Below are 26,378 nucleotides of genomic sequence, written 5' to 3'. Positions count from 1 at the left end.
AGTTGAAGAAAATACAGTTTAGGAACACTAGAATTTTCTAGATTACCTACATAAATATGATCCAAAACATAATCAGATTTTCACACAAGCAGTCATGGGGCCTTTTTACACCTGGTCACTTCATGTGTTTTCTCTGATCCGATAGCTATCTGATTTGTTAAAACTGTTCCATATACATTAGGCCACATAAATGCGTCTTGGCGAATCGGATATCAATCTGATCTTTCTACTCCCGCCCAAAATGCAAATATATTTTAACTCATTTCCGGGGTAATTGAAATGGAACACGCTTTAGTGTGTGCGGTTGCTACAAAAAACAGCATTTACTGTTTGCTGCATTTTCGCTGGTGGCAGCAGTGCATTTTAAGACACAACGAGACACCTGGATGAAAGATCGGAGCCAGCACTGGTGGGAAAATATATTTCCCCCAGTCACCTGCGAGTGAGGTACTTCCGTTTGGGAGGAGTATAGCACTGGCGTATGTGGCTTGAACAACCACATTCATTTACACCTGTCCAGTTTCATCTGAAATACGTCCCAGACCACGTCCTGAAGTGGTTTGAGCGATCGGATTTATATCCGTCTAGAAACCGTTTCGGAGGGCATTTACCTGGTCTTTCACAGAAAACGCATGAAGTGACCAGGTGTAAAAACCCCCAAAGTGAACCCAATCAAACATATCAGATACACTTTAAAACTTGCTCATTTATTTATTCAGGAAGATGTTCCAATAGTCCATACATGTGAGTGGATAAAGTATGTGAACCTCTAGGATTAGCAGTTAATTTGAAGGCCAAATTAGAGTCAATCTGTTTTCAATAAAGTAAGCTATTTTAGTCTGTGAGGTCACAAAGGAACCCAGGGCAACCTGTAAGCAACTTAAGGACTCTTTTACATTGGCTAATGACAATGTTCATGAGTTCATCACCAGAACACTGAACAACCTTGGTGTGCATGGCAGAATTGCAAGAAAAATGCCAATACTCTCCAAAAAGAACATTGCTGCCCATCTGAGGTTTGCTACATATCATGTGGACAAGAAAGAGGACTATTGGAAAAATAATTTGTGGACGTCCAGTCCAAAATAGAACCTTCTGGTTTAAAATGAGAAGTATTATGTTTGGAAAAAGGGAAGTACTGCATTCGCGCATAAGAACCTTATACCATCTGTGAAACATGGTGGTGGTAGTATCATGGTTTAGGTCTGTGTTGCTGCATCTGGGCCAGGACAGGACCAGGTTAACATTTTGAAAAGGCCAAGTTCTGACCTTAATCCAACAGAAACGTTGTGGAAGGACCTGAAGCAAGCAGTTCATGTAAAGAAACTAACAAACATCCCAGCGTTAAAGCTGTTTAATAGTGAGGAATGGGATCAAACGCCTTGCCTTTGTGCAGGACTGATAAACAGTTACCTCAAACATGTACATGAAGTTATTGCTGCACAAAGGGGGTCACAAAAGATACTGAAAGCAAAGATTCACATACTTTTGCCACTCACAGATATGTAATACTGGATCATTTTTCTCAATAAATAATTTAACAAGTATAATATTTTAAATCAGATTTGTTTCATAGGGACTATTGTGAAAATCTGATGTTTTGGGTCATGTGTATAGCGGAAATATACACAATTCTAAATGGTTCACAAACTTCGAGGCACCACTGTATCTCCAGAGCTGAGGAATGTTCCAGAGTGCTGAAGTTGATGCTGGGCAAACTGTGTTTATTGAACAACACTAAATCTCTCTCACACACACACACATTTCTGTTCCCACTTACTGCACTGTTTCTTAGATAACTCTAGATGGCAGTGAAAGGTAACATCTTGTAACATCTCTCTAGGGACTGCAGGTGGAAATTAGCAATTTTTTTTGCTATAACCTGGCACATGACATATCTTCTTTCTTAGACTAATGTTCTCTGTGCATTGCCCCTGATTAAGGACAAATAAACTCATTCATCATCAGGTAACTTGAGAATTGCTAACACAAGGTTTTGCCTCAAGGTCAAATCTGAACTGCTTTATAAGATGTCTTTCTTGTAAGACCAATCCCCATATGGCTCTTGCACCAATTAAAATAGACAAATATGTTGTATTTTGAGTGATTTTATTGATACTTAAAATATCTGTGAGGAAGAAAAGCCTTATAAATGATCACAAAGGGCTGCATACGTGTAAACATTCTATACCACATATTTACCATGTTTCAGATTCTCAATATACAGATAATCATCTGAGATTTATAAAAGTCTTTCAATTGTTCAAATCAAGTTTCTCTTCCCCTCCTTCCCAAAACAACAGCAGGCTACAGAAGAGAATGATGGCTTATGGATAGTTTTGGATGCTTGTAAAGGGAAGGAGGTCTTCGTGCTAGCTCTTCAAAAGCACTCTGAAAAGCTGAAGGAGCCACAACCCAAAGCCATGGATACTCCTGTTTTTCTTCAGTCACAATGTGGCGCTTGTTCAACCTCGTATGTTGTAGGGAGATTTTGGAACAGTCGAAGAGCAGGAGAAACAGACCGATCCTCCCACAGGCCATACAATCATTTGTCAACCATGAGCAGTATTGATGCAGGATGAAACATGTCTGTTTCTTCTACAGCATTCTTAAACAAGTCTGCTTATGAGAGATCGTCTAGCATAATGAACAGCATTCGTTAAGGCTAAAAATATAATCAAAGTACAGGCGTACACATGTCCAACACACTTCCTTCATGGACCGTTTTACAAAGACATTCTCTGATTAGCCCACAGATTTCTACCGCATTTACATTTCATGTTTAACATGAACATCAATGTGGTTCCATGTACAATTATGAAGAGTTACCAATAACAGTACAAAACAATATCCAGCCATCAGGGTTTTTTTTTTGATCAGCTACTTAGTAATAACAGAAAGTCACTGTTCTAAAATGCTGGGGGGGAAAAAACAAGCTTTCAGGTCTGTTGTCATAACATGTGGGTTTTGTATTCTGCTTACTGTGAGGAACCAATCAGACCTGTTTGAACGGCAGAGGTCACAGTCAACACAGCGGTCTCGGGCAGCTTCTTAACGCTTCCAAACAAAAACAAAACACTGAGCAGGATTAAGGACGATAACAGGACAATGATGAAGCTATGATTCGGCAGGATAGGGCAGTGCCTTACCCATTAGGCAGTAACTGTTCTGTCATAGTACAGGAGAAGTGTATTGCACATTAGGTTAATTTGGTGGGAAAAAGAAAAGCCTAACAAAGAGCCAGACCCTGAAATATTAGACTCTGTCCGATGAATGATCTGGTGTAATCCTAATAAACGAATGTAAAAGCACAAGGTTTGTGTGATTTGAGATAAAGATCGATGTTATGGATGAGGTCTTTATACTGACGATCATTTGGATGCAGTGACTTTAAAATGGAGGAGGAGCCTAACAGTAAAACAGTAAAATAAGACACTCCAAGGCCAGCTAAAACAAGTGCGAGCGCCTTTTCACGGACATCATTTACAAAGTTATGGCTTATTGTACTATTTAATTTTAAAGTTTAAATTTACCCTGGACAAAGTACAGGTAACCAGACTGAGGAGTAAAAAAAAATAAACAAACTGTGTTTTTATTTGCCCTGGGATTTATCAATGCTGGGGTTTTGCTTTTGGTAAGACACTGGTGCTTTGTTGCTACCTGATCACCACCCCCGCCACTGACACTGCTGGGTTTTTTAGGCTACAGCTTATCTGCTCATTTCCATTAGACTCTAATGACAACATCTAGTAGAGATAAAGCCAAAACAGAGCGTCTGAAATGCAGTCATTTTATTTTATCCTCCAGACTGTACCAGCAAAGATAAAGGTCACATCAGGAATTGTGCAACTCGACGAATGCACTTTTTTTGAAAATGTAATACGGCCTTTAGGACATCACGTAAAATCATCTGATAAACCTGTTCCTTTTACACATAGCATACATTAAAATAAAACAACTTTGTGAACTGAAAAAGAAATTGCATAGTAAAATTGTGCCTTCGCTCTGAATTTGATTGGGCTACAAGGTTGAAATGACAACATTTGTGGGGCCAGCCACTATTTTAAAAAAAAAAGCCAGATTTTATATTGAAGACGCTGGCCTTTAAGCTGACACAAACAAAGGCACACCTCAAGAACAATCAGCATATAAGAATAATTCTTTCTTCCTTTAAAAGGGCGCACAATACACCTCCGCGCTTATACATACATATAAGCAAGTGTGCAAATGAAGCTCGAGTTCCTGTTTTCTATTTAAAAAAGTATACTGAAAGAAGAAATAAAAGCCTTGAGAGATCATCTGGAGCAGGAGTGCTGAGGTATGGGTTGAAACAATCCTCTTAGGCCTTTCCAGAATCATGGGTCAAAAGATTTTTGCTTTTGCTTTTTTAAGCCTCACTGATATTGGCACTTTGCTCAAGCAAGCATAAACACGACTCTTTCTGATCAATACCCACATGTCACTCTATTTCAACAATCACTTCTCACCAGGCAAGTTTCAAAAGATACTGTCTGAGTGAGGTCACAGTACTTTCACTGGGTTTCTCTGTCAAAAATGAAACAGAACCAGTGTATGGCTCCAGCGAGGTACAGTGATGGTCAGAATCCAAACAATGACATTTTGTAGTTGATTGTTAAAGCAGCGTGTAACATGCTTGTGAAAAACATGCTTGAGAGTGCACAGAAGGCACCACATGCTGGCTATTTCTTTCATATTATATTTCCCTGATGAGAGGAAAAAAGAGGAACAAAAAAAAAAAAACTAACAAAAAAAAAAGCACAAAGCAGCCCCCACGCTTCCCGTGATTTCTGCCCTATTTGGTCCTCACTTCCTCACTAATAGTCGGCCTGGTTCACAATGACTTGGACAACAAAGTCTTTCTGGATCTTAGTGTCCTGAAGGCGTGTCTTGTCTGTGAGTAATTTACCAGAGAAGAACCAGCGTTGACGTGCCACTTCGATGCCCTCCTGTGCTTGCAGCTGCTTCTTCAGCAGGCCCACAGGATCAGCCATGCTGGCACTGAGACGTACGTCCTTGCCAGTTGAGAGACGCACCTTGAGCTGAAACTCTTTTTTGGGAGCTGTTTGTGTGTCTAAATTTTCTGGCATTGAATCCTCTTCACTCCTCTCAGTGATCAGATTGACCGGTGGGGCCAAGCAGTAGACAGGGAGCTGGTAGCGATTGCCAAGCTCGTCATAGCACTCAGTCAAGGATCCTAGAGGCAAAAAAATGGAAAATTAAATCTTGATTGCACAAAACATTTTCACAGTTCACTGATGTATAACAGGCTGAACTCTAAAATTCATATTTTAGCCTAGCATTGAAACGCAGCTGCTTACATGTGATAGTGATGAAAGATTATAATGCTGTGTTCAACTAATTTCCTTCCTCTAACAGGTAAAAAACCAAAGAAAACACAACCGAACTTAAATTTCAACATCCATCTGCGTCAATTCAAGGTTGCTCACAATGAACAGTAATAAGTACTTCTTTAAATATAAATGTACAACACTTTAACAGAAGTGTTAAAGAAGGTAAGTGTTAAAGAAGGTAATCGTCAAAATCAGAGTTCTCACTTGTGTAACATTAGCTGGCGACTCTTGAAAGGGTTGAAATCGCTGAATCATTACAACCTGCAAATTTCCCCTTCCAGGGTACAGTTAGGTAACTCAAGTAAGCATAATTATAAGTTTACTAGTGAATGAACTTCACTAAAAACTACATTAAAGAGAAAAAAAACAGATAAGGCTTAACTCTCTGTAACCATCTGGATTCCCTCACCATGTGGTAGTGTGATGCTGGCTCCATCCAGTATAGCCTGAGCTAGCTCATGATCGTTGCATTCCACGGCCACGGCAGCCGCTTTTAAGGCGTCCCAAATTTCCTTCCGGCCCTCAAAAGCCGGTGCCGTGTCCCAGAACTCGTCCCTCTTGCTGCGCAGCTGGCCTTCTGTCATGGGGTAGTCGCTCTTCCACCTGGGCTTATCCTTCTTCAGAGGTTCGTTACGGGCTGTGTAAGACAACACATGTATTAGAATGATAGATATTATATTACAGACAGTAGATATTATGAAACATATATATATACATACACATACAGTGGTGTGAAAGTGTTGGCCCCTTTCTGATTTTTTCTTTTTTTGCACGTTTGTCACACTTTCATGTTTCAGATCATAAAACAAATTGAAATATTAGTCAGGTAAGATAACACAAGTTAACACAAGTCAAAGTAAACACAACATGCAGTTTTTAAAGGAAGATTTTTATTGTTAAGGGAAAACAAAATCCAAACCTGCATGGCCCTGTGTGAAAAAGTGTTTGTCACCTAAACCTTTTTTGTTTTGGATTTTGTTTTCCCTTAATAATAAAAACATCCATTTAAAAACTGCATGTTGTGTTAACTTGTGTTATTTTCAACTAATATTTAAATTTGTTTGATGATCTGAAACATTAAAATTTGACAAACATTCAAAAAAAAAAAAAAAAAAACTAAAAACAGGAAGGGGCAAACACTTTCACACCACTATTTATTTATTTATTTATAATCACATAGTACACACATTATACAAATAACTAGATAACATACAGATTATACACGAAAGGAAACTTGCAATGCAAACATGAACAAGCAAGAGTGCTCAGTCCCTTCCCAACATTCCCAATCCTCCAGAGAGAGGAACAAAACAAAAGCCTGAACAAAATTTGCTCATGAACTAAAACATATTTCAGTTTAAAATCAGTTTATCTTACATTTCTTGTACATTAGTATGTCAGTAGAGAATTCACTCAGCAGTAGCCTGATCCCAGTCATGTGGTTTGTTAAAGTAGCACGTCGGATGTATACAGATGTATTTCCAGAGGTGCAACAGTTACACTTTCACTGTAACGAGCTTTTCATTCGCCTGCAGCCGTAGTAGTGGTGCGTTAAAACAAGGTCAAGGTTGCGTCTGCATTTTATAATTTGGCTTTGTATTATTCAGTACCAACCACAGAAATCCACTGAAAATCAGATTTCTTTCTATATGGGGTTACGTCTATTTCAAATCATAATCTACGATGTGTTCAACTTGCAGATTTACAGAAGAAAAAAGCTGCTTATTCACCACCTTGTTTGATGTTGTTACTGAGCAGATAACCCAGCTTCAGCCGTCCACATCCACTATGCACCACTATGCGTCCACATCCACTATGCATATTTTTAATGAAAAAAATAAAAACTTAGTTTCTTTATGAGAAATCATTAAGAGTTCCTGCAAAGTACTTATTGAGCAACACTTTGCAAGAAGGTCGGTGCTGAGTCATTAGTCACCAACCTCGTTGCTACATATCCCATATTCTATCTTCTGCTGCTGTAATCCATCCGCCTCAATGCTCATTGGGTTGTGCGTTCTGAGACGCTTTTCTGTTCACCGCGGTGGCAAAGAGTAATTATCTGAGTTACCAAACGTTCCTGTCAACTAACCATCCAGACCTCAAGGTGCTTCCACCCACTTACTAGGTGGCTTTGTGCTCGTTCTTCACACCATTCTGTGCATGAAAATCTCACGAGACTGGCAGTTCCTGAAAGAACTCAAACTGTGGCCAGAACAGCTGCTATACCACAATCTTAGTCATCTTTTGTTTGATGAGAAGCTTAGCTGAATCTCATCACATGTACAGTATGTACATGATTTAACATTTTATGTTGCTGCCTTGTGATTTCCTGATTTTATAATTGCATGAACATTGTAGCTGTTACTAAAAGCATCTGTGGTGAGTGAGCAATGTCAAATTACTAGGGATGAGCGAGTACAGCATTATCTATATCTGTTAACCATATGAATTATCTGTATCAGTATCTGTACTCGGAGAGGGTGGGGCCTAACACGGAAGTAGGCTGGGCTTGTCTTGAAATGGGCGGGGCTTTAACCGGTATGTTATTTTAAGCATGCAGTTGATATGGGTTGATCAGAAATTGTTATATTTATTGCTGATTAGAAAAATATTTACAGGACAGCATCAGGATTGAGCTTCAGATCAATGGTTTTGATCACGATAGCAAACGAACTATATTACAGAACAAGTTTTGCAACAACGAAAACAAAACAATGCAGTGCAATCATGAAGTAAAATGTAATGAACAACATAACTTTCTTTTTTAACTTTAAATTTTTTTATGATCAGTGTGATTTTTTTAATTTTTTTGGTTCTTTTTTATTTTTTTATTTCCACACCAGGTGTGTGTGTGTGTGTGTGTGTGTGTGTGTGTGTGTGTGTGTGTGTGTGTGTGTGTGTAGCTTAATAATTAATTTGTAATATTTATAATACTAGCTTACTACCTTTATGTTTTTATGAAATACAGCAAAAACGTGTCAGACACACAGTGTCTGGTTACTGGTTAGAGACAGCTGAAGGTTTAAAAAAGAAAAAAAATCTCCGACAGGCAGAGACGCAATGCGAGTCGCATTCTACCAAGCAAGCACCACGTCTGAACGAACCCACGTTTACCAGAACTCTACTGGTTAGTAAGTACGTATTATTAACGTTACAACCCGAAGTAACAAGCTGAAGAAACCCTAAACGTTAACGGAAAAGACCCGCGAACCCGAGTGACTGAGGGAGAGACAGAGAGCTGTTCTGTGTGTGACTGTGAGTAAGCAGAGCGAGACACAGCAACACAATACATCTGTATGTGTGTAGGGGAGGGGCGCTGTGACTAGCCTATCACTGTAGGGGAGGGGCGCTGTGACTAGCCTATCACTGTAGGGGAGGGGCGCTGTGACTAGCCTATCACAGAACACTGACACAATCAGCTACCCAATGATGATTTTCATTCAATCCGAGCACAGATATTGACTCGTATTACTCGTATAATACTCGTACTCGGCAGAAGTGCTTTATCCGTACCGGATACTCGTTTCAGCCGAGTATCCGTCTCATCTCTACAAATTACCCAGCAGTTCTGACCCAAAAGCCCTAACACAGCATAGACAGTGACTTTCTATTACGATTGTATTACGCATTAACTGCAACAACAGTTCATGAAAAACATATTCACTTTTTTTATGTCTTCTTTATCTTAATGAAATGTCACAACATACTCACTTTAGCTTAAAAAGAAATGGATTGCTTGTCATTCTGCTTGACTAGACTATACACCTCCCAATACTGTCTGGCCCTGCATTTCTATTACCATGATACTACAACATTTTCTCTACAATGTTTACAAAATCAAATCGAATAAAAAGTAAACGTGTTTTATATCGTTTTGTGTTGTTAGTTGCACTTTTAAAGACGTCAGCAGGAAGGAATTAGTGTGGGGTCTGTGGTGAACTCAGAATCTGAGCTGGTCTGTTAGTTCCTCATGAGCTCTTGGTTGCTTAATTCCACTCAACTATAAACTGTTGTAGAAAGGACATTATTTACATTTACACTATTTTCTGTAGAGTGTCACCCAAATGAGGATGAGATTCCCTTCTCAGTCTGGTTCCTCTCAAGGTTTCTTCCTCATATCATCTCAGGGAGTTTTTCCTCATCACCATCACCTCCAGCTTGCTCATTAGGGATAAAAGGCTTAAAACTGCTTAGTGACAATGTGGAAAGTGTATACGAATAAACTGAATTGAACGGAGTAGGGGGGCACGGTTGCTTAGTGGTTAGCACATTCGCCTCACACCTCCAGGATTGGGGGTTCGATTCCCGCCTCCACCTTGTGTGTGTGGAGTTTGCATGTTCTCCCCGTGCCTCGGGGGTTTCCTCCGGGTACTCCGGTTTCCTCCCCCGGTCCAAAGACATGCATGGTAGGTTGATTGGCATCTCTGGAAAATTGTCCGTAGTGTGTGATTGCGTGAGTGAATGAGAGTGTGTGTGCCCTGCGATGGGTTGGCACTCCGTCCAGGGTGTATCCTGCCTTGATGCCCTAATGTGGTGCACTGCAGATATTATGGTTCGTTTCCTTCACGATGCTGTAACGCGGCTGTGTGGCGTTTATACCGCAGCGATGATGAACGCTCCAATCAGATATTAAAAGGTGTTGATTCATTTCTGACAGCAACGGTGTATTCATGGATACTGTATTCTAAGACTAAAAACAACATTGTCGTTGAGCTGGTGAAAGGACGTGTGTATTAAACGTTCATGTGATATTCCTTCAGGACTGCGCTGTTTGAGGTAAACGTACATATTTTAGCTCTGTACCTCCGTGTGCCACAAGCCAGAGAAAACACCCTGAATTTCTGCTTAACTACCAAATCTTTACCCGTTTATGGAGTGACCACAGCATAAACCTCTAGACTTTTTAATTAGTTTATAGCGGTATTGGATTTAGATCGGATAACAAACAGATGATAAAATCACCAGCTAGCTTATTGCTAATGCCACTAGTTACTGTCCTCAGGTTTGCTTGACGCAAGACGCTACTGTCCGACTTCAGTACAAAATTTGACATAAATGATTAAAGTTCATTACAGTAGAACAGAAACGACAGTGACTCCGGCCTGTCATTGTAAAAGAGCAGTTAAAGTAGCTTTTTATGAGTGTTAGAGGAAATTCCATTACAGCTGATATCAAATACTCCTTTGCACAATAAACACATAATAAGGAAGTCTTGCTCTGTAATGACTTCTCTGTTAAATACAAATCATTACACATTTCAACAGAATGAATACACAAGTTATTCCAGCTGCAGTGCCCTCTAATATTATATAATAATGACAATAGTGTGAAGAGAGCAGATCACGTTACAACTTGAGAGACAAAGCATAAGGCACAAAGGATCTGAGCTGTCAAACATTTCACTTATTTTTGTATTCTCAACAGATAAATGGGGCCTGTTGGTGGCGCTATACCCGGGACTCACAATAAGCACATCGATGCGATCGGAATCCTTGGATACACACCTCGCACCACGTGTCATCACAATAAGACATTTTTTGCTTTAGATATTAGACACTTTCTGTTTCTCTGAATTCGCCATAACTTTGTCGCCTCACCATGGCAGCACCGTTCGAGATATCAAAAATCCCTTCGCAATTTAGCAAGTGCAGTGTCTCGGCATCATGTTCACAACGTTTGATGTCAATCGCATGAATTCCCTAGGAGGAATATTTAAAAGTTCACCACATGCAACTGTTGTGACTGACACACTTCCTGGTGCCTGCTGGTGGCGCTATGTCCGAGATTCACAATAGGCACATCGATGCGATCGGAATCCTTGGCCGAACGTACACACCGCGTGTCATGCCAATAACACATTTTTTGCTTTAGATATTAGACACTTCCTGTTTCTCTGAATTCGCCATAACTTTGTCGCCTCGCCATGGCAGCACCGTTCGAGATATCAAAAATCCCTTCGCAATTTAGCAAGTGCAATGTCTCGGCATCATGTTCACAACGTTTGATGTCAATCGCATGAATTCCCTAGGAGGAGTATTTAAAAGTTCACCGTATGCACTTATAAAACAATCCAAAATGGCCGACTTCCTGTTGGGCAGAGCTCATAGTTTAGAGCGCGAAAGTTGTTCGGGTCGATGAGATCTATATGTGTACCAACTCTCGTACATGTGCGTACATAATTGCCCGATCTGTGCACCAATGTTTGTTTTTGCATTACAGGGGGCGCTACAGAGCCCCCCTGCCACGCCCGTATTCCATCCTTTGTCCAATCCTAGTGTCGCGCGACTCTGACATGTGTTCAAAATTTCAAGAGTTTTCGAGCATGTTAAGGGACCCCAATTGGCCAATGTGTGGGAAAAAAAAAATAAAAAATATAGCTGCAAGCAGCGATGACGGGCCTTCGCACGTTTGTTCATCGCTATACGGTGCCTTCCAGAAAACAATGCACGGTGGGCAAGTGCATCAAGTGGGTAAATATCAGTGGACTATTTTATGTTGTTACTGACCCATTTGGGGACTGTAGGTAAATGAAACCCCACATTTTAGACAAACGGGGGCGCTAGTGAGCCACTTAAGAGACACACCTTTGTCTGACCTTTTTGTCCACACTTAACAGCCGACAAATGTGATGTATGTGTCAAATTTCAAGTTAATCTAAGCACGCCAAAAGACTTAAATATGCCTGAAAAAGAAAGTAAAGTTTGACACGTTACTATGAGAACAGTGTTTGAGATATCAAAAATCCGTTCGCAATTTCGCATCTGCAATATCTCTGCACCATGTTGGCCAAGTCTGGTCTCAATTGCATGAATCCCCTAGGAGGAGTATTTAAAAGTTTACTGCATGAAGCTGACAAAAAATCCACCTTTGTGACTGACACACTTCCTGGGGCCTGTTGGTGGCGCTATACCTGGGACTCACAATAAGCAGTGTAGAATGAAAACACAGGAAGAAGACCAGCACATGGCATATCATGCGTTCATGAATGTCATGAATTCCAGTTGTTTATTTGAGCAAGTTATGGACGCTCCCACTTTAACTGCGCGATTAGGATAAAATACGGCCTGCGAAAGCAATTACACTCGCAATAACGCATAAAGCGCTATAAAGCTGACATTCACAGCCAACCACAACAGAACCCTTATTTTGAGTCAACAATGGCACAACACGTTAACGCCACCACGATGGTGAGTAAGATAATATAATCTCCTGCAAAATCAGTCGTCCAGACAAAAACAGTCTAGCTTATGAGACATATGAACTGCTTACCCAAAGACCGTGGACGTTGACTACGGTCAGGTATGTCGGAGAAAAACACATGGGGTAGAGGGCGTGGAATGTGTGTGTGCTGTGAAGAGGAAGAAATGAGAACCTTTCTACTGGACATATAAACACATACACAGTTATTGCTTTCATTTTTTTCTGTAATTGTTTTCTTGAGTGATTTAAAAATGCTGATGGGATATTCCCAAAACTTTGGACCGAACCAGCACCACTTAAGAGAACTGTGGGAAGTAGCTCTATAAGACGTAAGACGAGTCTTAAGCATACAGAGGAACAAAACATCATATTGCTAGTCAGACGGTACTTAAATTTCAGTCTGACCCATCTGCAGTCTGTAAAGAATCATCCTCCACTTTGAAACGATTCATTTTGCAAGAACACCGCAAGGGATTAAGCAGGAAGAAAACCATTTACCGATAATGTCATGTTCCACTGATTCCACCCTCAACCCCAGCTGCGAGACCAGTTTCACTGTGATACTACACGACGTGTGGAAAACAAGGTTATGTCAGCAGACGCGCTCAAACCACAGTTTCCGTCTGCCATGTTATGCACACATAGAATATGCCTGCTTTCTGTTCATGGGGCACGGAACACAACATATTTCACCTGGTTCTCGTTAACAAAAACCTCTCATCCATGTGTAGCAGCTGATAAGCAGCACATCAGACCAGACACAAACTGCATTGATGTCATGAAATAAAATATAAAGAACACTTGGATGAGTGTGTGTGTGTGTGTGTAAAGATGCAATGATGTTTTGTGGCCAAAGAACGAACAACCAGCCATAAGAAACGTTTTTTAAAGGTCACCTTTCAACCAAACAAATTATTTATAGTGTGGGCGGCTTAGGTGCAGCCACGTAATCAGGATTTGCCCTGCTGCCTGGTTTCGCACTGCTGCACAACAGGAGGTGAAAGACATTGTTAACGTGGACCTGCCAAAACCACGAAGCCCTACGAGAGGAAACAGTGCAGGTCGTGGCGATATATCAGGAACCTTCCTCCAGGTGATAGATATAGAATGACTCATTGTCATGAAAGAGGAAGAAAAGGTAGACAAATAAGCACATTGTCACTGGCCACTGTAAAGATCTGTGCATGTTGAACAAAGAACTCCAACATGTCCTAAAAGGCTCTCAGGAACAGATTTAACAGACCAGGTGTTGTGACTAACTGAAACAATGTGCTCTGCTCTGCTCCTCTAATCTTAAACACCGTATTAGAGATTACCATGGAAGGGCATAGAGGGCATTTACAGATTGCTTGTATATTCAGGTCCGGGTAGAGTTTAATATATGGGTTTTAGCAGAGTAAATATGTAGAGCTGATCCTGGGCCATTTTAATGTTTTCTCTGGTTTTCAGATATTCTAGGTAAGGGACAGTGTGTTGTTTTTGTAGAACAAAACAAAGTGTGTTATATTCTTTTACTTACGCTTTAAGTCTGTATGTCTGTCTCCGAATCTGTCTGTTTGTCCGTCTGTCTCCGTCTCCGAATCCGTTTGTATGCCTGTCTCCATCTCTGAATCCATCTGTATGCCTGTCTCCATCTCCAAATCTGTCTGTATGCCTGTCTCAGTCTCTGAATCTGTCTGTATGCCTGTCTCCATGTCTGTCTGTATGCCTGTCTCCGTCTCCGTATCTGTCTGTATGCCTGTCTCCGTCTCCGAATCTGTCTGTATGCCTGTCTCCGTCTCCGAATCTGTCTGTATGCCTGTCTCCGTCTCCGAATCTGTCTGTATGCCTGTCTCCGTCTCCGAATGTGTCTGTATGCCTGTCTCCGTCTCCGAATGTGTCTGTATGCCTGTCTCCGTCTCCGAATGTGTCTGTATGCCTGTCTCCGTCTCCGAATGTGTCTGTATGCCTGTCTCCGTCTCCGAATGTGTCTGTATGCCTGTCTCCGTCTCCGAATGTGTCTGTATGCCTGTCTCCGTCTCCGAATCTGTCTGTATGCCTGTCTCCGTCTCCGAATGTGTCTGTATGCCTGTCTCCGTCTCCGAATCTGTCTGTATGCCTGTCTCCGTCTCCGAATGTCCTATCACATCAATGATTATGCATTTATAAATTTTTTTATTTGTTAAATCTGTTTATAATTAATATTAGATTATGTGGAGTGTCCTCCATATTAATCCTTGTGTATATGCTGTTAGTTTAAAAACAATAACGTATTAGAAGCAGCATGTTAATATTAACCTTCATGTTACATGCATTACAGTGCAAGACATGCACTGTCATATGGAAATAACACTGACCATGTTAGAAATGAAACCTTCAAACAGGAAGAAAGTTGTTGATCCTGCTTTGGATCAATTACAAAATCTAATCAGTTTGTAATCTGCTGATTCTGATTGTAACTCAATAATAAAGTCACAAAACAAACAACAATGTGTTCTTGAGATATCCTGCTAATGAGAAAGTCGGGCAGAAGGCACGGACAGCATAAACAGGTTAATGACTTCCTCAATGGGCATTAAAAAAAACAACACATGTCTGAGCTGCAGGTTTTTTAAATGGTCAAATGTAAATGAACATGAATTCAGTTTTATTGGTCCTGCTAAAATCTTAGACTGAAACTGGCCTTAGAATCCAATAAAACCTGTGAGCACCGAGACGCCGACATGAGCACAACAGGCCGACTGAATGCTTGCGAATCCCTGATCTCAGGTGTCTCTTCCTGTATTGTGCACTTCCACTGAACCTGCTCAGTTCACCAAACCACACACAGATTGTTCTTCACGACACAGGAACTCCACACCATACCATTTCCCCAGACTTCACTTCAGTCAGAGAAGGGAAGGAAGTAAGCATTGTGAAGATAGATCACATACTCCCTCTGTAATAGACACATGTCAAGTCTTTCAAAATTGATTGTCTTATCTTGGGTCCAAAACAAGCTGCATACACACACTGTAAATGAAGATAATCATCCACTGGGTGTTGGCAGTTGGAGGTTTTCTGTATCACAACATCCATAAGCATATGCCCTGCCTTTGGGCACAGCTGAGCGTATCCAGGTTTATTGAATGGACGAACTACTAATTGCTAATAGGCGGCAATAAAACTTCATTAGCTAGCTATGTCTGCTGATGTATCCAAGATGCACATATGTTGTTTATGCTTATTCACTGAGAAGCTGTGGTTTCAATTTGCTGTCAGTAACAGCTGAAAGAGACCCAGCACTCCTACCCTGCAATTCAGTTTTTAAATCTTTTACATGTACCGTCTTGTCATAGATTTCGCCTAGTCCATACTGGAAGATATGAAACCGCGTCCTTATTCAGTTCCAACTTTCCATCCATGCTAAATCAACCATCAAAAAATGCAGCATTTTGAATTAAGGCAGCGATTTTGTTTTCTGATAAACCTGAAAACCTTATTGGTGTTTTAGTGTTGGACGAAAGAAAACTCACAAGTCACGCCCTCACTCGTTCACTGACTAGACAGACCAGGTGTCGTTGACCGGTGGACTGAGGTGCGGGGCTGGACATGGCAGCGTATTTATTACAAAGGGACCAAACAGAGCACTAGACAGCACTGTGGCTAAGCAGACTGCTGAATGAGTAAAACAGGAACTTTGGTTGGTTAAACAGGAACTTGTGCAGCATCAATTGCACTCAGGTGAGGATATTTTACAATATGATATAAATAGGATTGTGTTTTTAAAATCTCGAAGACGGTCGTCTTTGCTGATAACAAGAGAGCAAAGCAATCACATCTCATTTATATCTATAAACCCACCAAGCACGGTTAAGCAGTAACAGGTAACTGAGTTGTACATGAGCCGTAGTCAAATTTCAGCCATGTCGGCTGTTTATGTAGGCCTTGATGGAATTTGATGCGACTGCACGTTCTGATGCCGCTCTGAGTTCAGACAAATCCCGAATACACTGGGAGCGCTCGGCTGACACGTCGCCGTGACTCGACGTTAAATAAACCATTTAAACCTTATTAATGAGCAAGCAACCGAAACTACAAGACAACAGATGAACGTCTGTTTTAAATGCAACGCAACACATTTATATAGAGCACGCTATCTATTCTGACAAGTAAAGCAATGTGACACTGAGTGCAAAAGTATTTACGGTGCAATAACAATAAAACAGCACGTTGTTCATGGAGTTTAACTCGGTCTGCTGAGAAGTCCAACAAAAATCTACAAAATGGCTGCAGCAGAAAAATAGTGCACTCCAAAGTAAATATGGAACAAATTCAGGTAGTTGAGTCGCTTTCTAAAAACATGAACAAATAAAGTACCATGTGGTGATCACCATTCTGAGCTGGCAACATTTCTGCATAAGTGTTTATTGGTGTATGTTACTGTTTCTGTACCAGGAAACAATCTCCTCACACATCACCCACACATGTACTTCTGAGTCAAGTATCATTTAAAACAAGCAAGAATGCTACGGGTTTTAATGATGGTAATAATAAAAAATATTGTGTTGATAAAATCCTAACGCACTTGTGTGAATATAACTGAACACTATACCATTCTGGTGCATGTCAATAAGTCAACTTATTAATTCTGATACAGAAACGTCCCTGTACGTACACGTACGTCTGTAGAATCAGAACTGAGCTACAAATAAGCGTTAGACGATGTTTATAGTTTACATCCTCAGGAACATGGAGGTGAACTATATGTCATTTGACACCAAAAATATTCTTGCTCACGTCCACACAAATGAATGAACAGTGTCTTTCCTTCAGGGGAAAAAAAAACAAAAAAAAAAGAGCGAGTGGGATCAAGAGTGGTGTACAAGAAGATAAACGCAACACAAACACTTTCAGAATAATTGCAGGCATGAAATGATAAACATCTGAAAGTCTTCTCGTTTTCCCAGATGGCTGTGTGATCTTTAAGTGAGGCTTGGAGACCAAACACGGCTCTGAGATCTTCAGCATGTGAGGAGTGACATGTCTCTACAGCTCGCCCTGACGCTACACCAGGAAGGGTGAATATTAATTCAACATTTGTATAAACGACTCAAACACTGCAGCTCTGTCCACCCAGGTACATGTAATAAATGCAGAATCTTTAGAGAAACAACGCAGAAAGTAATGCTAATTCAGACAGGGTGAAAGACTCAAAATGTCATGGTAAAGGTGAACATCAGGTTCTGAATTATATAAAGAGCAATGGAGGTATTTCTACAGTGTAAATTTGACTCCACATCAATAATATCAGAGTGCACTGCACTTCAACTGGTACACCGCAGTCCTGTTACTGTATCCCACATGCTCTTGTTTTCAGTATGAGCTCTATTGTTCTTAATGCTGCTTGAACTTCCAGTCTGCTTCTGTGATTCTGTTAATCTGCACCTAACAGAGCTGAATGGCTTCATTACACTTCCAGCTTAGACACACATGACAACAAACTTGACTTTCATAGGACATGGAAAGAGTACTGTTTGTATACAAACATGTTTTATGATTGTTTCAGCGCTTCAACAGATGCCTTTTAACTACAGTACTTTTTAGCCAGATGACTCACTCCAACACAAGGCTGCAGCTAAAGGTTCTGTTTCATTGCCAGGAAGGTTGAGAGATCAAATACCTCACATTTCATACTCTCCTGTATGCTCTTGTAGTTAAAACAAAAACCCTAAACACACTGTACATTAATCTCCAGTAAGTGCTTAATACTGATCGGGGTCTAAGTGGCTCTGTAGCCCATTCCAGTAAGTTATATATTAAACCTTCATAACTAACACAAGCAACACTGTGACCTCTAAGATTCATTTTCTAAAGAAATTCTGAGGTAACTGTTTTTAGCTTAAACTTCTTTCATCAACATTTTTGCTTCAGATTACCCACATATCTGTATATCACATCTGCCTTGTCTTGTATAGTCTGTATTATCTTGTATAGTATAGTGTTATTTGTGTCTGTACTTTTGAGAGTCACAAACAGCTGGAACCAAATTCCTTGTGTGTGTGTCAACACACTTGGCCAATAAACCTGATTCTGATTCTGATGATCACCCATTTGACTACTTTATAATAATGTGGTGCTGTGTCATTTAGCTCTCACTCCCTCTCTACCTGAACAGAGAAATGCAGCAGCACTTTAGGTCCTTTAACCTTACTTTCATGCTTAACAATACCATCATGCTTCTCATCTCGATCACCAACTAGCTGGGCTTTTCCTGTGATTTGACACTTCTGTGTCATATAGATGCATTGGATTCTGGGAATCTGAGTCCAGTATTCGTCATCTGCACTAATTCTGTGTTAGATTGCTAGTAAAACACTGACCCTTTGCACCCTGGACACAACCTCTTTCAGCTCCTCCCTTCAGGGCAGGCGCTACAGAACTTTGCTGACTAAGACTACCAGTCACAGGAACAGTTTCTTTCCCCAGGCAATCACCCTCATTAACAACTCAGCATAATTATATTCCCTGCTTCATATCTATAAGTACTGCATTATCAGAACTGTCAGTCATCACATCATCTGTATATATTACACACACTACTGCTGCTATATATTGTACAAAACGCATAATATTGCACAATATTGTTATTTGCACCATGCACTTCTCACACTTTATGTATATAACTGATCAGTCATATATCCTGTATCCATATTTAACTCAATGTCTATTGGATCACATCTGCATTGTCTTGTATAGTCTGTATTATCTTGTATAGTATAGTGTTATTTATGTCTGTACTTTTGAGAGTCACAAACAGCTGGAACCAAATTCATTGTGTGTCAACACACTTGGCCAATAAACCTGATTCTGATTCTGAATCTGAACAAGACACACCCACTCTGTTGCGTTAGAAGCCATCAAACAAAATCCTGGCTGTTACCAGTATATTTCCCCTCCTGTAACTGCACTAGCAATAACGTCCCCAGAACACTGGAGCGGCACACAACACAACTTCTCACGAGAATAACACAAATACAGCACCGCCATCACTAAACACGTCACGGATAATTCGCTATAGACATATTTATGGGTGGAACGTTCCTTTAACTCAGTTTCATGTTACAATGATATACCTGTGGAAAGTAAAGAGCTCTAAAGGTGATATACATCCTGTAATGTGCTTCAGCATCTGTCCTAATGGTGCAGTAGGTAAGATTAGTTGGGTTTTTTAAAACAAATAAAAACGATGTGTGTCTTCCTACTTAATTCAGCATGTACTGACCCCGATAGCTGCATGCAGTATGAATGCAATCTGAATACTGCGACACAGCTTGTTTCTAACCGAGTAGTTAATTAGTTACACAAACTAAGTGATTAGAATTACAGGTTCTGTGGCTTAAAGACTGGTTACCGACTAATTAACATCTGCCATGTTAGTGTTGCCATGTTTTCCCCATTCTTTTCCAAAAAACAGCAACTGTTTTTGTCTCCTTTGACAAATTTACTCACGCTGTCTTAGACAATTGTGGTTTAACTCCAAGGAATGTTTAATATCTACAGTACTTAAAGTCAGCTCTTACGATAAGGCAAGAAGTAGGACCCGTGTTAATATAGGATCAGCTTTCCAGCGCTGGAGAGAACTGAAGGAGCAGGAAGTTGGCCGCATATTCACAGATTGGAGTTTCCCGAGTCAATAACTCCTGAGCTATATGCTGTTACTACACAAATAACACCTCTTTTCTATCGTAGTAATGTAGAGAGGCAGCTATAACCACATTTTGCTAGTAACAGCGTTTAGCTCAGGAGTTATTGACTCGGGAAACTCCAATCTTTGAATATGCGGCCAACTTTACTTAAGACACCGAGGTTGCTTTTTTCCTTCTCTATAGGTGAGTAACATTGGTTTTGCTTTGTTTCACAGAACTAATATATGCCGTCCTTTGCATGCTTATGCTTGTGTGTCATTTTTGCTTGTTTGTTTATCTGCAATCGTATTGTTCTTCCCTTCAGCTATGATAAAGATATTTCTTTCCATTAGTTGCCTGGGTTACGTATGTATGTGTGGGCAGAGCTATCAATACAGGGTGGGACCCATTTGGGTTAGGGGCGTGTTTGTTTTGGTGATTGCAAATGTCAACATTGGCTTTCAAACAACGGAGACCCTACCTTTAAGGGCAGGAACTAGATTTCCACATAAGTTTTCTCAGCAACTTTATATACTTTTCCATTTTTAAACAACAAAAACAAAACAAAGACGTTTTACTTAAATTCTAAGTTAGCTGTATAAGAAGTAAAACAACAAAATAAAACCTTTAGCTAAGCAGAAATCTTACCTCCACGCTTTCTCTGGCCCCTACCTCGGCGGGTTGAGCCTCGGGACTCCGGGCGCTCTCTCCCCACACATCCTCCCATGGTGCTCAGTTCAACAACAGCAACATTGCTTTCTGGATACAACTTAAAAACCTTGAGATACCTTTTGCGTAGGATGTCCTTTATAAGATGTCTTTTCAGAGTCACAAACGGTTGGAACCAAATTCCTTGTGTGTATCAACACGCTTAGCCAATAAACCTGATTCTAATTCTGATTCTGATGTCACGATTCGGTTCAGAACGCATCAGCGTGAACGAAGAGAGCGTCAGTGGCTTCGCCCGTTGTTTACTTGCTCGTGGATCGACTTTTAAAAGCTGATACCATGCAAGTGGACACCGAGAATATGATCCACGAGCTTCTCGCAGGCTGAGTGGAGAAGTAAAGTTCAACGATTGTGTCGTGTTGGCATCCGGGGAAACCGACTCTGTGTATTAAACCATTGTTATTGTTTTCAGATGTTCAGCTCGAGTCTCGCGCACGGTTTCCGTTGGAGCAGCTTGTACAATTAGCATCGATGCTAAATGATGTTTCGGTACAAAGTTACTGAAAGTTTAGCCTAGCTTTCCTCATCTCTTCATCGAGTTGTACGCTAATCTCGCGACACAGCTTGTTTCTAACCGAGTAGTTAGTTAGCTGCACAATCTAAGTGATGAGAATTACAGGTTCTATGAATAGTTAACGACTAGTTAACGACTCGTTAACGACTAGTTACTTCACTGGATCTCCACTTGTGTGCGCGAGACCTGTTTGTGTCTGAACAACAAGCTCGCTTTAGCGTCTCTAAGCGCTCAGAGGCAGTAAACAGCAACACAGAGCTCCGAATCGACTCGTTAATCCGCCACAAAGCCAACACGGGTCGGTATATGCACGAATTCCACTTCTTCTGTACTCAGTTATTCCTCCTGATCGCCAGGTTCAGCTGCTTTTTTTAGCCCCCTTCTGCGCATGCGTGTATTCCCATTCGATTCCTACGTCACACCTAATTCTTCAGTGATTGGACAAACGCTAAGTGCATCTTTCACTTGGTATTATTTTTTTTTTAATTATTTAAACACATTTTATCTTTGTTTGTAAAATAGCACGAACAAGCGCAGTGTTTTTTGTTGCTATAATTGTATTAATTATCAGACTGTTTACTTTGCGCGTCTGCGCATGCGTCAGGGGATGTTTGAAGCTCGTCGCGATGGCTGCCGACGGTACAGAAGAACTGTTAGGGTTGGTGGAGGAATTTGTATCGGGACAAGTTGACAGTTCAGCTGCAAATGTCTCGAGAGGTATTTAATAGGTTTATTATACGAATATTGCTGTTGTGAACGAATAGTAATTCCACAAGTGCTTTTAATTATGTGTGTACAGTCTTAGTGTAACTTGCTACAAAGCGAACTTTTTATCGCACCCACATTCCGACTAATCCCGCCCCCTGCGCTATGATTGGCAAATAATTCAATAATCGAGATGTAATTGGTCAGCTCGTGCTTTAAGTGAACAACCTGCCAATCAGAGAAGAGGAGGTGCGATTGTATGAATACGGGTAAGGGAATAAAGCGAAGTCTGTAGCGTGACTAGAATGTTACTAGCTGCTTCACCACATCCTGTGTGCTGTAGAACTAGAAACGGCTTTCTCCGAGAAAAGCCTAGGACGATATTCACTACACGGTGAAACTGATCCAAAATCGACCATTGTAATAAAGCTAACGTTGACATGTGCAAGCCTGCTGTTTGTTTACGTGTGCTAGGTGATTAGCAGGCTTGTAATGCACATGCACATTGGGCCGAATTGTACACATTCTAAATGAGTTTATGGGTAAAGGGAGAGAAGAGAGATACGATCTAATATACTGTACAAAGGTTATCCAGGACAAGAGCTCCAAAATTTATCCAGATGCCTTTGTACTACACTTTAGGAAGCAGATTCTGTTTATTTGCCTAAACTTCATTTTCATCTGTTTCACAGGTGTCAAGACTGGACATTTCTCCATACTTCAGCTGGTTGAGGCACTTGGGTAATGTATTACACCTAAGCAGCAACATCGTGTGGATTCGACATAAGCCGGGTTTACGTGGCACAAATTAGACCGAATTAACCCATTCTTAAAGAAATAAAGTTCTGCAGGTTTTTATAAACACCGTATATAAAAAGTCTTTCACACCCTGGTAACAAGTGCAGGTTTTTGTGCGGTTAAAAAAAAAGGGACGGAGCTAAATAATTTTTTCCCCCTTTATGTAACAAAGCGACCAATAAAATCCAAGTGAAAACGGAATAAAGAATGCATAAGTGTGTACACCTATTAATGAGTTTTATTAAAGCGCCATTTGCTTGTGGTACAGAAGTCAGTCATTGTTTGCTAAGCAACATCACGAACGGTTTGATTAGCAACAAAATGCTTCAGATCTGTCCGATTGTGAGGTGATGATCAGTGCTCAGTCCATTTCCAGTCATTCCCCAGGTTTTCAATATGATTTAGATCTGGACTTTCTACTGGGTTGTTGAAAATCGTTTGATATCCTTGATGGATTGGGATCTGTGTCTTCCACTGTCTTGACCAGAGTCCCAGTCCCAGCTCCAGTGCACAGTGTTTCAGTCTTCAGTGATGAATACGAGAGATTGTTGTGTAAACAGTATCTGCCAGATGCTTTTACAGCTTCTTTTAATGTTGCAGCCTCCCTGATCAGCATTCTGCTTGTCCTCTTGTCTGTTTTGGAGGGACATCCTGTTCATGGTGAGGTCCCTGTGCTGTCCATGTTGATGACAATAGTGTTCCATAGAACTAACTAATGCTTTGGAAATTCTTGAATAGTCCTGTCCTGATCGATATCTTTCAACAAGTGAGATACCATGTTTTAAGCTCTTTTGAGGACCATGGTTTCAGCAGTTGCGTGAAATCAAGTAGAAAATCCCACAGAAACAGATGATCTTTATTTTCAGTTCTTCAGAATCACTACATTGCTGTGTGATGATTACATTTGAACACGATTGGTGATGGTGGTTTAAACATTTCTAGTAGCTGCATCCCAAATTAATTGATTACTACACACTGTGTACTCTACCTTCAAGTGTATAAAGGTCGGATAAAACCTTGTGTTGAGGGTTTTATCTCCAAAGTGCATTAGGTTAAAGTGCATAGTGCAACAGAATATGTAGAGTAGTGGAGGCAAAACATGACTACAGGAAGTGCAAGTGGAATAAAAAAAGCTCAGAGTGCAACAAGCAATAAACCAGCCTTTACAGGACTGCCTGCTGTGTACAGAACTCTGGTGCAGCTTCAGACTAATCTACACAACAGTAACCATGTGGCCAATCTGGCTCAATACACCGAAGACGTGACATTTTCTTGAAAGGCTGTTTTATTGCTGCTCAGGTCGAGTTTAACAAGCTCTCAGACTCATACTCGTGGCCGAGGGGTGCAGCTCCTATCGCAAGTCCTGCAGGAATGCTACAGCGGCCTTTCAGAGAGCGAAGGTAAGCCTTTGTCTCACACACACACACACACACACACACACACACCGTCCTTCTCATACAGTACAGGTTGAAATTCTGCAAAGAGCCTGAAAATATTCACCATGATCAGATATTCCACAATAAAAGCTTCTTGACTTGACGAGATTTGTCACGTAACACTTTCATCACATCACTTTCAACACAAGCTTCATGTGCATCTGCTCTCATAGAAAGTCGTTCACTAGTAGGAGCATAAAAGACTAATCCTCTGCCCGCAGTTTCACCAATTCGAGTAGTTTTCTCTAGGTTAAAAAACACTAGGTTGCTTCTGTGGAAAAATCAAGTCACAACAATCACATGTACAATATATGGGCTATGTGAGATTATTGTCTAGAGAAGGAGCTGATTTCTTGAAGCCTTTTTTTTCCTCCCCCTTTTCTCCCTCTCTGCAGTGAAGGTCCTGGTGGTGTTTTATGAGAACAGGCTAAAGGATCACTATGCCGTCACTCCACACGTCCTCCGTGGACTCACCGCTCTGGTAAGCCCAAGCACACACACTCTCACACACACCATCCCACCTGTCTCTGGCACCAGCGGGAATCTGTTTATATTAAATAATTGATGGATTTAAATTTGATTCTTCAATATTGACTCCTCTAAACAAAACCATATTGATTCACAAGTTGAATCACTTGGACGAATCAATTTAATGAGCAAATGCAGGTTAGTATGTTTAGTTCAATAACTAGTCCCCACACACACACACATGAACACACACCATCCCACCTGTCTCTGGCACCAGCAGGAATCTGTTTATATTAAATAATTGATGAATTTAAATTTGATTCTTTAATATTGATTTGTCTATTGATTTGAGTTAGAAGTGTAATGATTTTGTGACAGGAAGCACAAGTGTCAGGATGGTCACAAGGTTACGTTTAGGTCCTTGAGTGGCTGCTTCTCATTGTGCTTGGATTGTGATTGGCTTTATTGTAAACGATCTCCGTCTTCTAGGCCAAGTGCACAGTGCTGCCTCCTGGTGCAGCGGTTTCTATTCTGAAAGCCCTCTTCCAGGATGTCAATGTCCAGGTGAATTATTTCACAGAAAACACACATTGATCAGATTCTCTTCAAGGCTTTTCACACCTCACTTAACCCCTGGGGTTTTTGTTGTTCAAAACCCCGATTTTAACCGCCAGGTAGACGAACGGTTTACACTTGTAATTTAGAAGCACCACATTTTACCCAGGGTTATCACACCCTGCTCTGAAACCCTGCTTTAACAGCATTAATCCCAGTTTTACAGCTAGACACATAGCAACAGACACCCAATCAGAAACCTTATGCAAGCACAGAACCAGTAAACAGTCAGTCGCTGCAGCCTCCAAAGGGAAAAAATGGAGACAGATTATTTTTTTAGTTATAATCAAAATAAAGAATTTAGTTTTTCTTAAAAGTCTTAAAACAGCCAAGGAGGATTTTCACAGCGACATTTTATTTCCCACGTCGATGCTAAAGCACGAGATAATCCTGTATTTGTGCAATCGGGATTATCGATGGCACAAATACGCAAATAAGAAATAAATGGATTTCTTGCTAGTTCACCCTGGTTAAAATATAACCTGAAACAAGATAAAAACCGGGATCTGTTCAGGTGTGAAAAGCCCTTCAGAGTTGAAACACAACACAATCTTATAAATCACCAAATACACATGTGATGAAGAGCAAGAGCAGCCCTGTTTACTAACTCTTTCTGGGGTTCATGTGAACAGTCCCTGATGCTGACAGAACGCTCGTGTGTCTACAACATCCTCATCAGCCTCATGGACTCGAGAGAGGAAGGTAAAGAGGCTCACCACAGTGAACTATGCAACACAACACTCTTGGCTAATATCACTTTGTCTAATATCACAGTGCTGAGGAAAGCTCAAATCTGATTGGTCAGAAAGGGTTGCGTTTGTTTTTGCCTTATTAAGGGACTAACTGTGGATTCCAGGTTCTATGTAACCAGACTTGTTCAGACTTTTGTTCTATA

The 26,378-nt window shown here is 40.7% G+C and overlaps 2 protein-coding genes across 3 annotated transcripts in view; one reads left to right on the top strand and one right to left on the bottom strand.

The window, feature by feature from the left end:
• Positions 1–2,092: 2,092 nt before the first annotated feature.
• On the bottom strand, positions 2,093–21,835 carry ubtd1b (ubiquitin domain containing 1b). Its single transcript, XM_060863819.1, has 3 exons — positions 20,867–21,835; positions 5,782–6,009; positions 2,093–5,215 (listed from the first exon to the last, which is right to left on the bottom strand). Exons 1-3 carry the CDS (start codon positions 20,943–20,945, stop codon positions 4,836–4,838), a joined length of 687 nt encoding a protein of 228 aa, XP_060719802.1. The 5' UTR covers positions 20,946–21,835; the 3' UTR covers positions 2,093–4,835.
• A 140-nt stretch (positions 21,836–21,975) lies between these two features.
• Positions 21,976–26,378, top strand: part of mms19 (MMS19 homolog, cytosolic iron-sulfur assembly component) — a 19,929-nt gene continuing 15,526 nt past the window's right edge. For both annotated transcript variants that reach the window (XM_060863816.1, XM_060863815.1), the window contains exons 1-6: positions 21,976–22,178; positions 22,859–22,907; positions 24,264–24,364; positions 24,796–24,881; positions 25,358–25,432; positions 26,116–26,185. In XM_060863816.1, the coding sequence (XP_060719799.1) occupies positions 22,088–22,178; positions 22,859–22,907; positions 24,264–24,364; positions 24,796–24,881; positions 25,358–25,432; positions 26,116–26,185 (472 nt within the window). In that variant the 5' untranslated portion in view covers positions 21,976–22,087. The remainder of the gene's footprint in view (positions 22,179–22,858; positions 22,908–24,263; positions 24,365–24,795; positions 24,882–25,357; positions 25,433–26,115; positions 26,186–26,378) is intronic.

This window comes from Tachysurus vachellii, chromosome 2, assembly GCF_030014155.1.
Source record: "Tachysurus vachellii isolate PV-2020 chromosome 2, HZAU_Pvac_v1, whole genome shotgun sequence".
Taxonomy (NCBI): domain Eukaryota; kingdom Metazoa; phylum Chordata; class Actinopteri; order Siluriformes; family Bagridae; genus Tachysurus; species Tachysurus vachellii.
The sequence above is the reverse complement of the archived record's forward strand: the minus strand, read 5'-3'. Positions and strand labels throughout refer to the sequence as shown.

Excerpts from the sequence above, each read along its gene's own strand:
- ubtd1b (XM_060863819.1), bottom strand. The coding sequence starts at position 20,945 with ATGGGAGGATGTGTGGGGAGAGAGCGCCCGGAGTCCCGAGGCTCAACC. Across the intron at positions 6,010-20,866 it reads GGGCCAGAGAAAGCGTGGAG|CCCGTAACGAACCTCTGAAG; the intron begins GTAAGATTTCTG and ends TGTCTTACACAG. Across the intron at positions 5,216-5,781 it reads CAGCATCACACTACCACATG|GATCCTTGACTGAGTGCTAT; the intron begins GTGAGGGAATCC and ends TTTTGCCTCTAG.